We start from the raw sequence: 20,365 nt of genomic DNA, 5'->3' as shown, positions 1-20,365 counted from the left end.
GTTTGCCTCATCCTCAGGGCGACTTGAGTAGTGCAAACGGGTGTGCAGCTTTTTTGGGACTGCTGAAAGGATTCCTGTAGTCTGCAATTTTTCTTGAAATCCGTTCATACTACCATCAGGTCCAATGATCTCTGTCTGGCTGCTGGGAACCCCATAACCCCCTATAGTAACGGTGATACTCTAAGGCCCTGGGTGCATAGCCCAGACCATGGACCAGACCATGGTCCAGCACTGTCTGACGGGAATGGAAGTCTCAAGAGGTTTCCTGATAATGCACCCCTTCCCTTCCACATAAGCTGAATTGTTATGCTAGCAATGCTGCAGTCAGGGGAGCCCTCCTGATTTTGGTTCGTTCACTTTCAAAGCTTAGTTTGTCTGTGCTCTACCATTGTCTATTTGTTTGTGGCATTTTGGCATAAATCATGCTTGTTGTTTAGCCCTTCTTTCCTTTCCTTCCTCCATATCAATGTCTCATTCTTTCCTTTTTCCTTCCACTCTCTTTCTTTTATCCTCCCACCCAACTTAAGGCAGCATCTAGATAATCACAATTGTTGATGACAAGGGTTCGTTGGTTATGAAGCTCATATTGTAATACCACAGTCCATTAGGAAAACAGTATGCCACTCACTCCAAAAAGGCCCAAGAAGTTCTTGAAAACCAAAACAATAAATACTTGCTGATAGGTTTCCAGTTTGTTCATTTTGTCAACTTGATCCCAGATCTCATGCTACTCCTTCTCATATTGCACGATTTCTTCAGGACATTTTCTATGGATTCTAGAGCCATTCTTCCGGATTGTTTCTGGCTATTTCTCATCTGTTTTTTTTCAGAGATGTTTGTAGCCATGCTTGCATATCTGTTTTGGATATGGTCGAATCATGCTTTCTGAAACTTGCTAAAGATGTTTGAAGATATCCATCCATCCGTAAGCTTCTTTCAGAGCAAAAAGGTTCTACCTAAATCACTCTCTCCTTCCTCTTTCCCATGCTTGTTTTTGATTCCTTAGATTATTTGAGATCCTAGATGCCCTTAATCGATGCTTCAAGCCATTCCTGAGACCTAGATGGGATGCTTCATGTCCTTCCTCTTTGAAGCTGTTTACAGATACTTCAAGCCATTTTTGGCATCTTGTTTGTATGTTTCAGGACCTTTTCCAAGTTTTTCAGGGATTGCTGAAGTCATTTTTCAAGAAGTGGTATATGTTCTTCAGAAAATGCAAAGCTTTCTAAGGATCTTTGAAACCATTGTAACATATTTCCCACAGTTCCTTCAGAACATTGCTTCTTGAGGTTCTCTATTGATTTTTCAAACCTTCTCATCTGGACTTCTGTAGATCCAGGATGATTTTAACAGAGGCTTCAAAGCATTCCTGAGTATCTAGGTGTGGCATTTTAGGTCCTTCTTCCTCAAGATTCTTTATAGCTATTTTAAGCCATTTGTTGGCATCTTGTTTAGATACTTCAGGACCTTCCTCTTGCACGTTTTTCAAGGATTGTGGAAGACATTTTTCAAGAACTGGTCTAGGTTCTCTAGAAAGTGACAGGCTTTCTAAGGATCCTTGAAGTCATTCTAATATATTCACCACAGATCCTTCAAGACATTGCTTCTTGAGATTGTCTATTGATTTTTCAAGCCATCCATTTTTCCACCCAGCTTCCTTGAGACTCTGACTTGGACTTTTGTAGGTGTTGAATGCCTATAATAGATGCTTCAAGCCATACCCCACATCTAACTCACACGTTTCTAGCCATTTTTCCTGGAGATGATTTATCGATGCTTCTAGCCAACCATTCACATCCTCCCTGGATGCCTCAGCAAATTCCTCCAGGAGATTGGTGGCAGATGCTTTAAGCCATTCTGGCAGGGTGTGTTTTGACCATTCAGAGGAATCCTCAGTATCTTTGGCTAATCTAAGGGTTCCTTAGATTTTTTAATTTTGTCTACCAAAGCTTTAAGCCATTTCTTGTTCAATTGATATTCCACCATTTGAGGCTTCATTTTGTCTTGAGCTTCTGTCTTGTCTTCCATCTGATCTCTGTATATCAATAAGGTGCAGCGGCCCATCTTCAGTTGTTCCTCTCTAGAAAAAAAATCAGAATGTTAGCTATGAATCTGGGCCAACCACAAAGTATTCTTAGTTAAAATAACGGGAACCACTTTGATGTCAGGAAACTCTCACTCTGAAAGTATATAAATATTATTGGGCAGTGGGGATGGAGGTTGAAAAGTCTCTCCTATACCTATCTTCCCATTCCATGAAACTAACTCCTTGATTTGTATATGTAAAAGTATAAGAGCCATAGTTTGTTAATTTATTTCTAAAGTAATGAGAATGTCAGGTTTTTCCAAGCTTTCTAAGTAAGGAGACCCTAATATGAGATTCTGGAAGAAGTAATTTGTGGCTATCTAAAAATTTCTCACCTGCACAGTATTTCTTCATACTCTCTGAAAAGCTCCTCTTTCTCAAGAGTTGTTAAGTAATTAAGCTCCCTGTTAGGAGAGCGAGTGTGCAGAAAAGCGTAATGAGAGTGATATGGAAGAACACGCACAAACCAGCATACACAGACACTGAATAGTATAAAAATATAGTAGTTTACTATGTAAAAATATAGAGGTATTCAGAGTCCAGTTAACAGTCTAAGTCATACACGGTTCAGTCAGTCAGTTATCAATATACTCAGTTTAACACACAAAATAGCTAACAGTAGCAAGACTCAGTAATTCACGAGCAGTATCAAACAGTATCCACAATCAGGATCTAACAAACAGAGAGCTAACAGCCATTCTGGCTCCCTCTTATGGCTGCTTGAGGTAACAAACCAATTGCATCTCTTAAGCATTTAAAGTAACAGTAAAGTAATCATAACTTATATACATTGCCAAGCCAAGCCTAAGGTTACATCCCTATCATTCTCCCCTCTTGGGTTGTCAATGTATTTACACACAACTTCACATTCTCAATCCATAAACATCACAATAATGTTTATGTTTGACCGTACCTTGTGCTTTGGTAAATGATCAGCAACATTCTCTTCAGACATACAATATTCTAGTGTAATCATTCTACAACTAACACTTTGCCGTACATTCATATATCTTAAGTCAGTATGCTTTGTTCTTGTCTTTACAGCAATATTTGTTGCCATCTGGATCGCTGCTTGGTTGTCCTCGTATACAACAATAGGCTCACGAACATTAATTCCCATATCTATCAGTAGTTGCTTGTAACAAATTAAATCGGTACATAACAAAGATAAACTTGAAAATTCAGCCTCCATTGTTGATAAACTTATATGCTTTTGGCGGATAGACCGCCATCCAACCAATGCTTTTCCTAAGAATATCGCGATACCTGATATAGATTTACGTGTGGAAACTTCAGTTGCAAAACTTGCATCAGCGTATGCAGTTAATATCAGCTCATCCTTAGGCTCTAAGTATAATGTATAGTGTATTGTCTGTTTCAAATACCTTAATACACGTTTTGCTGCTTGCCAATGCAGTTCAGTGGGTTCGGCATTCAAACTTGCCAATTGATTAATGCTATATGAAATATCTGGTCTAGACCAATTGCTAAGATAAGATAAACTACCAATTAGGGATTGATAAATATTCTTATCAAACACTGGGCTTTTGTTATCATCATTGCTAAATTTCTGACTCATAGGAATTTTAGCAGTTTTACACAGTTCCATTTTGTAATTCCTAAGTAACTGATTGATCTTATCAGCCTGTGATATTTTATATCCTCCCCTAGTCTTATCTATCTTCAATCCAAGATATTTCTTTATTTCACCAAGATGTTTTATTTTAAACCTCTTTTTTAATAGTTTAATAATTTCAATGGCCTTCTGCTCTGTTTTAGTAATAAACGCTATATCGTCTGTAAACAATAACAATAATGAAGTCATACCATCACTTTCTAGCTTAAATAAACAAGGATCAGCTAAACCAGCTTTAAACCCTATCCTTGCTAATTCCTTCACTATGCATTGATTCCACTCGTAGCCTGACTGTTTTAAACCATACAGGCTCTTTTTTAATTTCCAACAATCAGTGTTTCTATCAGTGTTTAACTCTTCAGGTTTCTTTAAATAAATAGTGTGTTGCAACGGTGCATGAAGATATGCTGTTTCAACATCTGAAAGATTTATTACGTATCCATGCTTAGCTGCCCAAACTAATGATGCACACAATGTTATGGCTTTTAAACTTGGTGCAAACACTTCATCATAATCAGTTGCCGACTGGTTGAAACCTTGTGCTACCAATCTAGCTTTATGGGTAACTGTCCCATCTACACTTGTTTTAATCTTATAAATCCATTTACACCCTATCGCCTGGTGGTAATCTCACATTCTCATATACCTCCAGATCTTGTAAAGATTTCAGTTCCCTGTTCATTGCTGCTTTCCAAACTATTTGCGCCTCTTTAGGATACATTGATAGTTTTCTCTGTTTTACCACTAGGAAAACCTGGGTTTCAATAACTACATCATTGTTTAATTCCAGTTTATCCCAACCAACATGGTCTAAAACTTCACATTTGCACTGTGATAGATCTTAATTGTCCCTAGTTCCCAGAACCTATAAGATCTATGGTTTGAGTTATAACCAACAAAAATAATTTCCTAGCTCTATATTGTCCCTTTAATCTGATCTGTGCTGAATATGCACCCATGCAGGAACTTCAAATATGTGCAAGTAGATCAAATCAGGTTTCCTACCATGCCAAAGAGTAAATGGTACTTCTCCAGTAGAAGCATTTACAACGTTGTTCAGTAAATGATTAGCACACATCATGGCTTCACCCCATAATGTTTCAGGCAATCTTGAATCGGCTGACATGGTTCTAGTCATGGCTTGTAACGTTTGCCCCCTTCGTTCTACAAACGAATTATGTTGAGGTCTATAAGGAGCAGAATGTTTATGCTCAATACCAGCTGTTTTTAACATAGTTTGGAACTTATAATTTGTAAACTCCATCCCATTATCAGTGACTAAAGTAATAACCTTGGCTTTTATCTTTCCGCAAATCTCAGCCAATTAAAAAAATATTGAAATGTTTCTGTCTTGTCTTTCATTAAGTAGCAGAAACCGTATCTTGAGTAATGATCCATGATACTCAAAACATAACAGGCACCTCCCAAACTGGGTTTTATAGGTCCAATTAGAGCAGCAAAAACAACTTCCAAAAGTTCCCTCATTTTAAACCCATTATATCTGTTTGCTGGAGTAACCTTGCTCTTTTCCTTACTACATACATTACAATTTAAATACTTACTGCAAGGTTTTAACCTTACTCCCTCTGACAACTTTACAGTTTGTTGCAGCGTCTTGAAATTAATGTGCCCCATATACCTATGTAGCAGATGTATGCATTCATCATGTGGCTTCACATTATCATAAACTGAGTTAGCAGTATGGTCATCAGTTATAATATATAAACCGTTGGTTAATTTTGCAGTAATCCTATTATCTTCCTTTTCTATGATACATTTATCTCCCCTAAAGGTTACTACATAGCCAATGTTAACTAGAGCTCTTACTGATAGCAAATTAAATTTCAGTTTAGGTATATACAACATGGATAAATGCTCATTTACAAATGAACACCTTGCCATACCTTCACCAGATGCTTTCATCCTCCATCCATTTGCCAAAGATACATTTTGCTTGCTGGCAGACATTTTTATAAAACAATTATTTCTAGTAATGCACTGTAATGCTCCACTATCAACAACCCATGAATCATGGCTTATTGGTGCATTTCTAGAGATAGTCAAAGTAGACATACCTAAGTTGACATTAGCATTTTTCTTAGCTTTTCTAGTATTCTGTTGTTTTGCATTTTTACAGAATCTAGCTATATGCCCTTTAGCCCCCAATAGGCAGTTGAAGGTGACTCTTCATGTTGTGGTGGTTTCACCCTCAGTTGTTCTCTTTCCAACCTTCTTCTGGACTCTTCCAACAGGCATACAGTTATGTCAGTCAATATTAGTTCATTTCGGGTTAGGACCTCAAGGGACGATACAAAATCATCATAACTCTCATCCAGTGATGACAGAATGATATAAACCTGATGTAAATCTGAGAAAATAAGTTCTTTTTCATGTAGCTCTTGGAAAACTTCTTTTATAAAGTTTAAATGAGCTAACATATCTCCACCCTTCAGAAGACGTGCCCTAAGCAGTTTTCAGGTAAGATGTATATGTGCACCTACAGTGCCACGTACAAATATCTTCTTCAAATTCTCCCAACATCTTGCTGCAGAATTCTCCCCACGAATATGAACTAACTGTTGGTCAGTCAATGTTAGACCAATTATACATAATGTTCATTCGTTGCATCTTTGAAACTCTGCTATCTTCTTGGCATCATCCTCGTCATCTGGATTCCAAGAAGTAACGTCCGGTGGATTCTCTACAGCATCCCACAATCCCTCAGTACGCAGGAGTAAGCTGCACTTCACTGACCAGGAAACATAGTTTGTTCCATCCAACCGGGTTATCAGTGATAAATTTGCTGATGGTGCATGTGCCATCTTCTCCATAATAGTAAACACTTATAAACTAAACAGCTATCTGTATACGGTATTGCGTATCAACACCAACTATCTTTTAAGCTACGTCTGGAACACTCTGGGCCCATAACCAGTGTTAAGTAATTAAGCTCCCCGTTAGGAGAGCAAATGTGCAGAAAAGCGTAATGAGAGTGATATGGAAGAACACGCACAAACCAGCATACAGAGACACTGAATAGTATAAAAATATAGTAGTTTACTATGTAGAAATATAGAGGTATTCAGAGTCCGGTTAACAGTCCAAGTCATACATGGTTCAGTCAGTCAGTTATCAATATTCTCAGTTTAACACACAAAATAGCTAACAGTAGCAAGACTCAGTAACTCACGAGCAGTATCAAACAGTATCCACGATCAGGATCTAACAAACAGAGAGCTAACAGCCATTCTGGCTCCCTCTTATGGCTGCTTGAGGTAACAAACCAATTACATCTCTTAAGCATTTAAAGTAATAGTAAAGTAATCATAGCTTATATACATTGCCAAGCCAAGCCTAGGGTTACATCCCTAACAAGGGTTACTTCAATGTTTTTGAATGTCGGAATCTCTGACATTAAATTATGAGGACCAGAGAGATATTAGCTCTCTTAATTTGTTACTTGAATTACTAAACATACCTACATTCCTAATTATTTTTGCATTCCACTATACCTATTGCTCTTCTCTTATTCAGTTATACATATAAGTTTCATAACATCGTAACATATAAATTGGGAGGGAGCATACTGCTTCCCTTTTCTGTCTTTCGGCTCACCCTAGGAGCCATCCAGGCAGAAAGCCATTTTTTTTATGTTGCCTTTGTTACATTTGTGTTGCATTTACTTATTTATTTATTATCAGCACAAATGCTATATATATATATATATATATATATATATATATATATATATATATATATGTATGTATGTATGTATGTATGTATGTATGTATGTATGTATGTATGTATATATATATATATATATATATATATATATATATATATATATATATATATGAATGGAATACTTCTTTTATCCAGTATATCTGGCCTAAGGGATCTAATAAATAAAACCAAATTTCAAAGAAAAAGTCAAATCGCTATCTAAAACTTTCTCACCTATAAAGTTCTTCTTTAAGGTCATTATTCTCTCGTAGGAGCTCTGTTTTCTCCGCAGCTTCTTTCTGAGCCTTGCAGCTGAGTCTCTCATTTTCTCGCCTCATTTTCTCCAGCTGTCCAGGCTCCTCTAAACTAATTTTTCTGTAAAATATCAAGAGCAAAGTGTAATTAGCCCCCAGGTTTTTTTTATTTGAATTATAAAACTTGTTTAAAATTAAAACTAATTGAAATAGCTGAGAAAGGAAGAGAAAGTCAGGGTTGCTATCTAAAAATTTTCACCTGCTCATCTTTTCTTCATACTCTTCGCAGAGCTCCTCTTTTTCTTTGGCCAGTTGGAGGTTTTTCTTTATAAGCTCCTGAATTTGGACTTCCAGCTCCTCTTTTTCTGCCAGTAGTTTTGAGATTTCCATTGTCTTTCTGCAAATTATGAAGACCAGAGAGAAATTAGCCCCTTGGGGATTTTTTACTCGAATTATCAACCTTTTGATACAATTACAACACATTCCACCCTTTTTTCCCAAGCTTTAATAAAATATAATTTTCATCACTTGTTTGATAAAATGACCAGTCCGATTGCCAACGTAGAAATTATGAATGTTGTATTGAAAGTGGGAACTTAATCGGGTTATGCAAAGATTTGATGAACTATGCCAAGACTTACATATAACTCTGGTCCCTCGCTCTCTTCAGGTCTCCTTCCAGTTTTTCGGTGTTTGTCTGAATAATCTAGAGAAGCCAAAATACATCACAAGTCAGGAATATATTTCCATATCAGCCCACTCAGTATCCCCACCTCATCACTCACACTGGGGCTTCTTCACCTCTTCTTATGACAAGAACTGTTTCTCTGTACTGGACTCTCAACAGATTCCTCACATGCTAGGTTGCTTACCTGATGGGAACGCATCTCTAAACTGACGTTCTGGCCCATGTGCATTTCTGGACAACTGGAAACCTGGCAGTTCCGTGAAGAATGAAAAACAAAATGAATTTTAAACGTTTGCTTGATAATTTTCTTCATTTCATGGTCATGAGAAGAATTACATGAATTTGTTTTCCATAAATTCTCTCTCATGTCAGTGTAAAGAAGATATTCATTGAAACATCCTCTTTAGGAAAAGAGTCTGGAGTGTAGACAAGCATATTTGTACATATTAAAATAATGCATGTCAAGATGAGCACAAACGTGCAACTCCCGATTTATTGCTGTAGATGTTCAATACAGGCAATAAAGGTTATTCACAATGGGACAGAAAAAGAAAGATCTAGTTTTAGTTAATTTGCTTAGGAAATGTAAAACACGATGGTTCAAACAAAATCTGAATCATCTACATTTTATTTCACTGCCATTGGTATTGTGTGTGGCCAAAGAAACTAGCAAATGTGGCAAAGAAAGAACCAACCAAGAATGAGCATGAACTCTGATAATTGCCATTCTGGACTAGAAATTACAAATAAAGTAGTTTGTATTGAACAGATGTGTGTGTATGGATTTCATATATATAGTAGAAATATAAAGCGAACCTATATACTATATAAAAGATGCTGCACATGCATTATTCACAATTACCAACTGTGAAAAAATCATTTATTTTCACTTTTCTAATAAATATATTCTAAGGTGAGCTACAAGTATATATTATATACTTCAGCACGTCTCCATTCTTCAGTGGTAGATGACAGAAGAGTTCTTCCTGCAAAGACCCTGTTTTTAATGATTATCAGGGACTGGCTGGATGAGTCCCTGCAGTTTTCTTAGCAAGGTTTTTCAGAAGTGGTTTGGTGTTGCTTTCTTCCTAGGGCTAAGAGAAGCTGACTGGCTCAGGGTCACCCACTTGGCTTTGTTTCTAAAGTGGGGCAAGAAATGTCGGTCTTTGGGTTTGCAGGTTGATGCCTTAACCGTGGCGTAACAGAAACCACAATTCATATTATGTCTGTCTCTAACTACCTAACCTATCATTCATCTGTCTGTCTGTCTCAAATTTCTATACATTTCTTTTTTTTTTTATTAAAAATTTTATTGGTTTTTCAACATTTATAGGGAAAAGGGTAAATGGACAGATATACAAATTTTGGCAGTTGCAAGGTGTGGTAGGCGCCCCTCCCTCCATACTCATAGTATACATTTATATATAATGCATTGGTATATAATTGATTACAATCAGCATGTTAGTTCTCTTACTATTTTCAATCAGATTAGACATTACAGTATAAAATCCAGATATAATTCCATTATCACTTTCGGTCAGTTTATAATAATATGATTTTCTTGTTTATTTTTGTGATCTGAGTTTTCTTGCTATTGCCCCTTCTCCCTCCACTGGCAGAGCTCTGGCCCCTCCCGTGTCCTGTGTGTCCGTTGTAGTGTCTCGTGTTTTTTCTAGGTGTGGTTTGTTTTTCTCCATAAAGGCCTGCGCCTCTATGGGTGAATTGATTCTGATTCTTGTCTCCTCCCAGAATATCAGCATACCTTCAGGCGTCAACCATCTAAACCACACCCCTTTCTGGTATAATTTATTCGCTAATTGCGAATAATTCTTCCTTTTTTCTCTAATCTTCTTAGGAATCTGCTTCAGAATGGTTATCTCCCTATCATGGTATGTCAATGCTTGCCCCCTTTGTACACCCAGAATTTCATCTCTTGTGCTTTTCCTAAGAAATTTAATGTGAACCTCCCTGGGTACATTGTGTGTTCTAGCATAGGCTGAGTTCACTCTATAAACCAGGTCTATATCCCACCCCATCTGTTGTTTTTCTTTGTATGTGTAGTCAGCCAGGATGTTTGTCATGATGTCCCTTATGTTTTCCCCATCTTCTTCTATAACATTTTGAAATCTAAGGTAATAGGACATTCTCTCAAATTCTATTTTCATCTATTGGGTGTCAAGATCTTTGTTCCCTTTCTGCACAGCTTCTACCCCCCCCTCACCTCCTCCACCCCCCCTTCCACAAGATTCAGTCTTTGTGAGTTCTTATATATTTGGGCTTGATTTTCTTTAATTTCATCTTTCATTTCCCTTAGCTGTTTCTTGATTTCCTCCTGGCCCTGTAAAATTTGTTGAAGCATCTGTTGAAAGTCCATCTCTGTAGTCTTAGGTTGCATCAGTTCTGTTATCTTTGACTGTGTGGCTGGACTGGATGTTGGAGATGTTGGAGCAGAAGTGGTAAAGCCAGGTTTTCCAGGAGGTGGTCTTTTGGGTGGCATCATTTATAACGTTAGCAGTTCAGTCCATATATAAGATAGACAGTTAGAAGAGAAGGGTAGCAAGGTGAGTTTCGGGAGCAGAAGAACCAGGCAGAAGAGAGTCTCTCTAATAAGTCTAGCAATAGATAGAAAATTTCCCCTAGAAAGTTTAAAAAATACCAATCCACAAGAGATTCCTCTGGGAGACACGGAGACAAAGACCGGAAGCCTGAATTTTAAAGGTGGAGTCAGGTTTCACAGTTCATGAAGACAACGGAAGTGTGCCATCTTGCCCTGCCAGTTTTGGGCACAGAGGCATAACAAAGTTTTAAAAGTTCCAAAAGTCCTCAAATCATCAATAATATGTAGAATTAAATTGAAGAGAAAATCATTTTAGCCTGAGTGAGGCTTCATTTGTTGGCTCTCCCCCCTCCTCCTTCCCCGGGGGTTGAGAGCAGAATTGTTCCTCGCCGCTCGTCCAAGGGGGGGGGGGAAACCCCCTCCCTCCAGCCGCGCCTCCAAAATGCTCCGAAAGTTAAGATTTTAAAAAGCTGAGTAATTCTTCCGTGCAGAGTAGGGAATGAAAAGAGAAGCAACCTCACCGCACTGCAGCTGCTTCCTTCTATTGTTACATTCTCCAGTCAGCTTGTAGCGAAGCGCGAGGCGCAGAAACGCGAAGCGCCCTCCGAGTTTGCTCCCCGGTGCCTTGGGCGCGCAAGAGACCTCCTGCCGGCCGCCGCTGCTGCAGGAGTCCTCCGCGATGCCACCCCTCCGGCAGGACCCCTCTGCGGGGTGTCCTGTGCCCCCCAAGGAGTGGGGAAGCCCACCGGGGAGCCGGAGCGGGCAAAGAGCTGCCCGTCGCCGTCGGCCGCCGGAACCGGAACTTCCAAATTTCTATACATTTCATCACACATTTACTGTGACAGCCTATGAACAAATATTTTCTCTTACCTCTTTTTGGAGACGTTTCATGTTTTCTCTTAATTTTCTCAACAGATCGTTTTCCATCGCAAAATCAGTGATGGAAACTAGAAGATAAAGTAATAGGTGATAATGCAGAATAGCTTTGACATTTTTATTTCACAAATTGGAATGTAAACTTGAGAGACAATGTCTAGAATAGGACATGATTTGTTAATTATATTTGCCCTCCAATCCCTCTAATCTGATCCTTTAGGACAAGTGTTGCCCATCCCTCCCCAGCAGTTTTCCCTTTCCTTTTTTTTCTTTCAACTAAATATTTGGCATTTCTATTCCAATTGATAAGGTCCCATAGCCTTAAGCTACTTTTCAATCTCCTATGACTTACAGGGGAAGTTTATGATTTTTTTCATGAAAGCAGATGGATAGACCAACATGTGAGAAACATTCCTATTCCCCATGCGATTTCCACCTCTTAAATTGTTTCTAGAAGCTACAGCCTACATATCTACACCCCACAGAATTCACTTTTTCTATTTATATGTGCCCCATCTTACCTAAAGGCAACACTAGGCAGCTAAATGAAATAAAACATTAACAGATTATAACAGGTAACATCAAAACTAACATTGCTTTTAAAATGTAAATCCTACGATGTAGGGGATGCAGCCATGGATCTGTGAACTATCTAAAATGATCTATATAACTGGCCATCAATTTTCCCCATGAAGAGCCTTCAATTCAAAGAACGTTTTTCTTTCATACCACAACAGACACAAACAATTCAAAACAATTTCGAGAGGTACATGTTTTGATTTAGTGTGTGGGAAAAGTTCTCACTTTGTTCCCAAATGCCAATCTGCAAAGGTAGCCCAACAAGTTACTTCCTCACAGTACCTTTTTTGTGAGGTTGCATGAGATCACAATTGCATCAATAAAATTTGCAATAGTGATGAAAGCTTCATATGAAAATCAAGCTCAGATATTGATGTTTGCAGCTTTTTTTCTTCAAAGTTTGATCAGAACAAAGGTCAACAAATAGCAGAGGTCTTTTTTTTAAAAACAAAATTTTATTGGTTTTTAAAACAAAATATTCAAGGAAAGGGGTAATGGATGAAGTACAAATTTTGACAGTTACATTATGCAGGAAATGGCCCTCCCCCCCATTCTCATAACTTTCATTTACTAATACATTGGTTTGTTATTACTTAGTACTATTTTGTCAGCAATAAACTTTTATCTTAAGATAATTTCAATCATTTCATATCACACAGATTTTCAAGTTCATTTTTGTGATCTGAGTTTTCTCAATGTTGCCTCTTCTCCCCCCCCCCCCCGGCAGGGCTCTGGCACCTCCCGTGTCCTGTATGTCCGGTGTAGTGTCTTTATGTTTATCTAGGAGGACTTTATTTTTTTCCATAAAGGCCTCAGCCTCAGTGGTCGTGTTGATTCTAACTCTCATGTCCTCCCAGAATATTAGCATACCTTCTGGCAACAGCCATCGAAACCACACCCCTTTCTGGTATAATTTATTCACTAAGAGCGAATATTTTTTTCTTTTATCTCTAACTTTCTTTGGGATCTGTTTCAGAATGGCTATTTCTCTATCCTTATATTTTAATGTTTGTCCCCTTTGTGCACTCAGAATCTCATCTCTTGTGGTCTTTCTAAGAAATTTAATGTGTACCTCCCTTGGAACATTGTGTGTTCTAGCATATGTTGAATTTACTCTATAAACCAGGTCCATGTCCCACCCCATCTGTTGTCTGTCTTTTCCAATAAATTCAGCCAATAAATTTGCCATAATATCCCTCAAATTTTCATCATCAGCCTCAATTACATTTTGGAACCTAAGAAAGAAGGACATTCATTCAAATTCCGTTTTTATCTGGTGGTTCTCCAGTTCTTGATTTCCTTTCTGCACTCCCTTCACCTCTCTTCTCATCTCAGCCGTTCCTTCCTCCAAAAGTTCCAGTCTCTGTGAGTTTTGGGTCACATGGTCTTTATTCTCTCTGATCTGCTCATTCATTTCTTTCAATTGATTTTTTAATTCCTCCTGCCCCTTTAAGAGTTGTTCAAACATCTGTTGAAAGTCCACCTCAGAGGGCTTGGGCTGGAACAAAGAAGTTAGTGTCTGTTGTCCGCTGGGGCTGGACGTTGAGGATGTTGGGGCGGAGCCCGCAAATCCCGGCTTCCCCGGTGGTGGTCTTTTGGGTGGCATTGTGGTAATCAAAGCTCAGAGATGAAAATGTCAATACAGAGAAGCAGCAACTGGGGAGGTGGGTAGCCGAGAGAGATCGCGAGGCAGAGGAGCCCAGACAAATAGGGACCTAGGTAGTAAAGCAATAAAGTCCTTTGTTCCAAGTCCAGGTTAAGATGTAACACGAGACTTCTCTGAGTGCCACGGAGACAAAGACAAAATGCCAGCAACTTCTGTAGGTGGAGTCAAATTTCAAAGTACATAAAGACAATGGAAGTGTGCCATCTTGCCCTGCCAGCTCCGGGATCCCAAGGCAAAAGTTTTCAAAGTTTTCAAAATACAACAAATCATCACCTCATTTCACAATTGCAGTAAAGGAAATCTGCTTTTTGCTACGAGGGTGATTCCATTCCAAGGCTCCCCCACCTCCTCTTCTTCTGGGGGCAGGGAGCAAAACAGTTTCAAGCCGCTTGTCCAAGGGGGGGGGAATCCCCCTCCCTCCAATCACACTTCCCAGCCACGAATTGAAGATCTTTCCAAATAGCTGACAGTCTGTTTATTTTCATTCAATCATCAAAGGGAACGGGGGGAATCTCCATCTCACCGCACAGCAAATGTGTCCTTCAAATCTTGGGTTTCATCCAGCTGCCTCAAAGCGAAGATGCCACGGAGCCTCCCCTCTTGCCTCCCAGTGCCTAGGGCGATGCGGGGGCCCCCTGGCCGCCGCCAACATAGGAGATCCCCCGCTACGCCACCCCCTTGGCAGGAGCCCCTCCAGGGTGTCCTGTGACCCCCGATCAAAGGGGAGCCCACCAGGAGTGCGCGGGGCGAGCAAAGCTTGCCCATCGCGTACCGGAACCGGAACCGGAAGTCAGCAGAGGTCTTCTTGATACTCTATATTTATTCTATAATTTATCTGCCTTTAAAATGGGGATTGGCAATAGGATTTTACCGAATCCACCAAGGTGTCTGCCCCCCAATTTCACTGTAAAAACTAAATATTGAAAGCAAACATGTCATCAAGGCTTGGAGCAAGGTGGGCAATGACATCTCAGTGCTTTCTCTAGAAGTGTGACCTGTGACCCACTGGGTCATCATTCCAGAAGTGTGTCCTTACCAGGATCCTCAGGTCCTCCACACTTTAGCACCTCAGCACTTCCGCACCTCCACACTTCAGTTTCTCAGCACTTCAGTGCCTGAACACTTCAGTACCTCAACTCCTCAACACCTCAGCACAAAGATTGGGATCCTGGATATATATATATGTGCAGCAGTCAAAGTCATCACAATCAGTGTTTCATGACACGGCCTTAATATTTTATCTAGCTGTGGATAGCTGCTAGGGGTGAACCTTATATGGCTCACAAGAAATGGGCACCTTTGAATATGAAGGGGGACAAGGGGTGCCCTCATGCCACCAAAATAAGGATATCATAGTTCTAATACCAAAGGCAAATGGCAAACCTTTACCCTAAAATCCCCATGGTTCCTCATATAGGTGGTGATCTCGTTTGCTTTTTTGCATTTTTACACTAGAAGCAGCAGAAACAAGAGAAAGGTCTACATGAAGGTTTTCCTGGAAAATTGTATCCACCTCTGTATCCCCTTTAGCCAAAGAATTCAATTTAATTCAATATTTTATGATCCCAGTTGTTGAAAAAAATGAAAGAACATCATCAACTTGCCACATAGGAAGCACTGTGGAAAGTACATTTTTCCCCATTTTTAAATTTGCAAGATGAGATCTAATTGAAGAGAATCTTTGTAGGTCAGGGTTGAAATGTAGAGTCCTTGGTGCTCTCTGAGCTTGGTTCTTTGCTTGCAGACATTTCATTACCCAACATCATCATCACCATCATTGGTATGAGGGTTTGATCCCTATTCATATACAGTACAGGTAGTGCTTGACTTATAACCATTTGTTTAATGACCATTCAAAGTTACAACAGCACTGGAAAAAGTGATTTATAATCAATACACTTACAACCATTGCATTTTCCCCATGTGAACCTGGGATGTGATCAAAATTTGGGTGCTTGGCAATTGGCATGTATTTATAACGGTTGCACTTCCCCAGGTCATATGATCTCCATTTGCAACTTACTCTTCCAGCTTCTAACAAGCAAAATCAATGGGGGAAGCCATATTCGCTTGTTAACAACGCTGTTGTCACTTAAGAACCATGACAAAAAAGTCATAAAATTGGATTTGAATCACCTAACAACTGCCTTGCTTAACAATAGAAATTCTAGTCTGAATTATGGTAATAAATTTGAGACTACTTGTAATTTGCCATGTCAGTGTTGGGGGGTATGATTTTCTCCTTGCTTAGGATATTATTTTCTGTTTGGTTGTTTCGTGTTAATCTCTGCTTATAAGGGTGTAGGCTACTGGAGATGATTCATTCTAGTCTTTTTATTTCCTTCTTAGCCTTTTTTATTGTCTCTTTTGAATGATGTGTAATTGTGCTTTATCTCAATGTGTCCACTGCTGGATGGCTCAATGTCTAGTGAAGAGAAGGACCAGGGGAGACATGATAGCAGTGTTCCAATATTTGAAGGGCTGCCACAGAGACGAGGGGGTCAAGCTATTTTCCAAAGCACCTGAAGGCCAGACATCGAATAATGGATGGAAACTGAACAAGGAGAGATTCAACCTGGAAATAAGGAGAAATTTTCTGACAGTGAGAGCAATCAACCAATGGAACAGCTTGCCTTCAGAAGTTGTGGAAGCTTCATCACTGGAAGCTTTCAAGAAGGGACTCAACTGCTATCTGTCAGAAATGCTGTAGGGTCTCCTGCTTGGGGAGAGGGTTGGACTAGATGACCTACAAGGTCCCTTCCCACTGTGTTAATATCTCTGAAAATCCCCTAGCATTTTTGGGTTTGGCTAGGATGGTCACAGTTTCCCAGTTGAAACTATAGTTGAGTCTGTGTGTGTGTTGTAAGATTAAGGGGTATTTGTGGGTATGTGTCTTCTGACTGCCAGTTGGTGTTAATGGATGCAGTCTGCCAGTCTGTCCTACATAGCAGCTCTTATTCCACCTGTCGTAGATGGCCTCTGGTTTGTCTTCTTAAGCTACTTAGTTGGTTTATGTTTTATGGTTTTATGCACCATAAACAATCTCAAGGCGCAACTGGAACAAACCCAAAAATGTTGACACTGTCATGACTCCATCTCTAAGCCAAAAAAAGGAAAACAAAATTCCAAATCAAACTACTCAAGCTAAACTCCAGAAACAAAGAGACAAATGAGCTCAAATAAGTAGTCAACACATCCAGTTGACCATTCTCTACTGGAAACCACAATATGCCAGAAAGGCCTCAACAATAACATACACAATGCTAATCAGTCAGAGTTTTTTTCTGTTTTAGAATCAGTTTTTAAAACCACAGAACTTCTTGCCCTGGAGATCCAAGCAAACAAAATGCAGGCAATCATACCAGAGACCAAAAGAACCCAGAATCGGAGCTCATTCAAAGTAGATGACAGAGCAACCAAAAACATAAAGAAGGACGAAACTATTACCCTCCTCCCCATAACTAAGGCTGAACCATGGGTATTTTACACAAAACACAATTTACACAAAACATAAAACCCCACGAATTACCAGCACCACCCTTGTGACTGTTCTCTTTTTCCCTTTCTTCTTTTCTTTTGAATCTTTTTTATTTGGTTTCCAGCGATGTGCAGTCAGGTGAGGCAGGGGAGGCACAGCCTCACCACTGTCATCATGAAAAGAAAAAAAAATGTAAAAGGAAAAAGGCGAGAGCTGAGGTCAGGCTGACCTAGTTGCTGCCTCACCGTGGATGACTCTGCTTAACTGTTTAAAAAAGCCTCTAAAAAAGCACCCTCTACTATGAGGCAGAAGAACTGCGTGCCTCATCTAGTCTGACTTTAGGCGTTTTATGATCACTCGAGCAGAGTTAAGCAAGGGTTAAAAGCCTAAAAATTCCTGATGAGGCACGCAGTTCTCCTGCCTCATAGTAGATGGCGCTCGTTTGGGCGGGGCTTCTTCAGAGGACCTGAGGCAAGAGCAGAGTTGAAATCCTCTCTGAAACAGCTGGAAAGGTACGTGTGGGTCAGAAGGAGGGGGAGGAATTCAAACTTCAAACTTCAAAGTGGAGTTTGATTGCAGGCAGAGCCACGTTGCCTTTTCAAACCTGTAATCAGTGAAGCTGGGCTGGATCCTTCCGGGGCTGGGGGAAAATGTGTGTGCTCCAGTATGGCTCTTTGACTGGCTTCCTGCCTCCTCCTGTGGTCTCCTCACTGGTGCTCTTCCCTCCAATCCAACTTTGTGTGTGTGTGTGCATTTGTTTGTTTGTTTGTTTGAGAGAGAGTGAGTAAGGAGAGGGAAGGGGGCAGGAGAGATAGTCCAATCCAGTGTGTGTGTGTGTGTGTGTGTGTGTGTGTGTGTTTGAGAGAGGGGGGAGGGAGGGAGAGAGGGAGGAAGGAGGGGAAGGGAGAAGAAAAAGAAAGAAGGAACTTCTTTCGCAAAGGAGAAAAACAAATGCTGTCGCTTTAAATCAGAACTGAGCATGCCCGGCTGTGGAATTCTGGGAGTTGAAGTCTAGAAGTCTAAAAAAATTTGAAACCCACCACTGTGTCAGTGCCTCACCAGCCATAAACCTCACCGCACATCACTGTTGGTTTCAGTTCATTCTTCCCAGAAACCGTCTTTAATAATAAATAATAAATTTAAATTTATTAGCCGCTCCCTTTCCAGACAGGACTCGGGGCGGCGTACAGTGGAGCATATAAAACATATACAGCACATAAACATACATATATACAGGACATACATACACGGAGGAGGTAACAAATTACATCACATTGGACAATTAAAAGTCACCATTAAAAATACCCCAATTGTAAAACACAATTTAAAATTTAAGGTTTTTGTCTCTGCTTCCTGGCTGTTGTTGCTTCTCTTACCATTAAGACTTTTTATTCCTCATAGTCATGTCATGATGTGTTGTCCTACACTCTGACACAATAGCGGTATTGATTTTTTAGATATAATTTTCTTTCAAGCATTTGAAAAGTATTATTATGTCTCCCTACATGTCATCAATTTTTAAAAAACTGAATTATACTCCACTGTTTGCGGTGTCCTTATCACCCAGGAAGAGGATGAAGGTAGGTTGCTGGCTCTCGTAGATAATCCTCTTTCACAGGGCAGGGCAGCTAAGGGAAAGATGCGCTAACTAGTTCTCACTGGGTGAGAACATCTAAGCGAGGGGGCTGGAGGGACACCTTATCTGACATGGTCGGAAGGGCATATACCCTCAGAGAGAAGCATGTATCCTGCCTCTGTACTATTCGTGCCTTGAAAACTGATACTCAGCACTTTGTATTGTGCCTGAGAAAAAACCAGAAAGTTTGCACAGCACGACTAGCTGTACAGCCGTTACATGACTCCAACTGTGAAAGGATGAATTTGTGACAGACTGCAAGCATTCCTCTCAGTCCAAGAATGGCTGCAGGAGACAGCTCTGTACAAAGCCAGTTACCAGCCACTCCTCGAGCAATAGTTGTGAGTCCAGAGAGAACCCAAACTGCACAGCGGCTGTCTATTGGGAGCGCTTACCCCACTGAGAGTCAGGGTTGAGGTGGGTGGACCCCGTTTCTCCCTAGGCTGAAATTCAAAGCCTCCAAGCACCATGTAAGCATATGAATAGGATGGTCTGAGTGTCCAGGGTTTGTTGCTGTTCCTTTTTAATACCAGTAGATGAAACCATTAGGTGAGGTCATTTGGCAGGAAGGGGTGTAGTACAGTTATTATATGGCCCTTTGTGAGCTCTTTTCTTTCAGCTTAACCTAGAATGAAAGGAACGGAAGGCTTTCTTTGCTGGTGCCCAAATACTAGCTGTCTTTGCTGTAGAATCAGCAAGCCAGCCCAGAACTCTGGTTTCTAGAAAAATGTCTTGGGAGGAAGGCTGCTCCTGGCATGGAGACGATGTGCTCCATTTCACATGGGGAGAGCAGAGCCTGGATTCTTCCCTCACAGACCAAGTGGCAAGGGGCTTGTGCTCCTGATGGGCTGGATGCTAAAGCAAGGTCATGGCACACACTTGAAAGTAAATCAGGAAGACTGTAATTGGGATGTGTGTTTTTGTCTGGCAAGAAGAAAGAATGCTTATCAACCGGAAATATGAATGTGTAAAGCTTGTAGCAATTATAGGTAGTTTAGAAAGTTGTTAAAAATAATAAGGATTAGACCATTTGCAGACCTCAGCTAAAAGTTAGCAATGGAAATGGCCTGCAGTAAATGAAATGTGTACTAGATAACTCCTGGAGCATTCATTAGCCAAGGCTTAGGAATGGGACAGCTATAGTTCAATAGAACAAATTGTAGAATTACTGCTAAAATGTTTATTA

The 20,365-nt window shown here is 40.0% G+C and overlaps 1 protein-coding gene across 1 annotated transcript in view; it reads right to left on the bottom strand.

Annotated features, from left to right (window-relative positions):
• Positions 1-1,905: 1,905 nt before the first annotated feature.
• Positions 1,906-20,365, bottom strand: part of LOC309390068 (uncharacterized protein) — a gene marked incomplete at its 3' end in the record, with an annotated part of 98,654 nt that continues 80,194 nt past the window's right edge. The window contains exons 2-8 of the mRNA XM_081949149.1: positions 11,815-11,891; positions 8,572-8,634; positions 8,341-8,405; positions 7,959-8,096; positions 7,680-7,820; positions 2,422-2,490; positions 1,906-2,080 (exon numbers count right to left, since the gene is read on the bottom strand). Of these exons, the coding sequence (XP_081805275.1) occupies positions 1,906-2,080; positions 2,422-2,490; positions 7,680-7,820; positions 7,959-8,096; positions 8,341-8,405; positions 8,572-8,634; positions 11,815-11,871 (708 nt within the window). The 5' untranslated portion in view covers positions 11,872-11,891. The remainder of the gene's footprint in view (positions 2,081-2,421; positions 2,491-7,679; positions 7,821-7,958; positions 8,097-8,340; positions 8,406-8,571; positions 8,635-11,814; positions 11,892-20,365) is intronic.

Source organism: Natrix helvetica, assembly GCF_964273705.1.
Source record: "Natrix helvetica genome assembly, chromosome: 3".
Classification (NCBI taxonomy): Eukaryota; Metazoa; Chordata; class Lepidosauria; order Squamata; family Natricidae; genus Natrix; species Natrix helvetica.
Note: the sequence above shows the minus strand (reverse complement) of the source record. Positions and strands in the feature narration are given on the sequence as shown.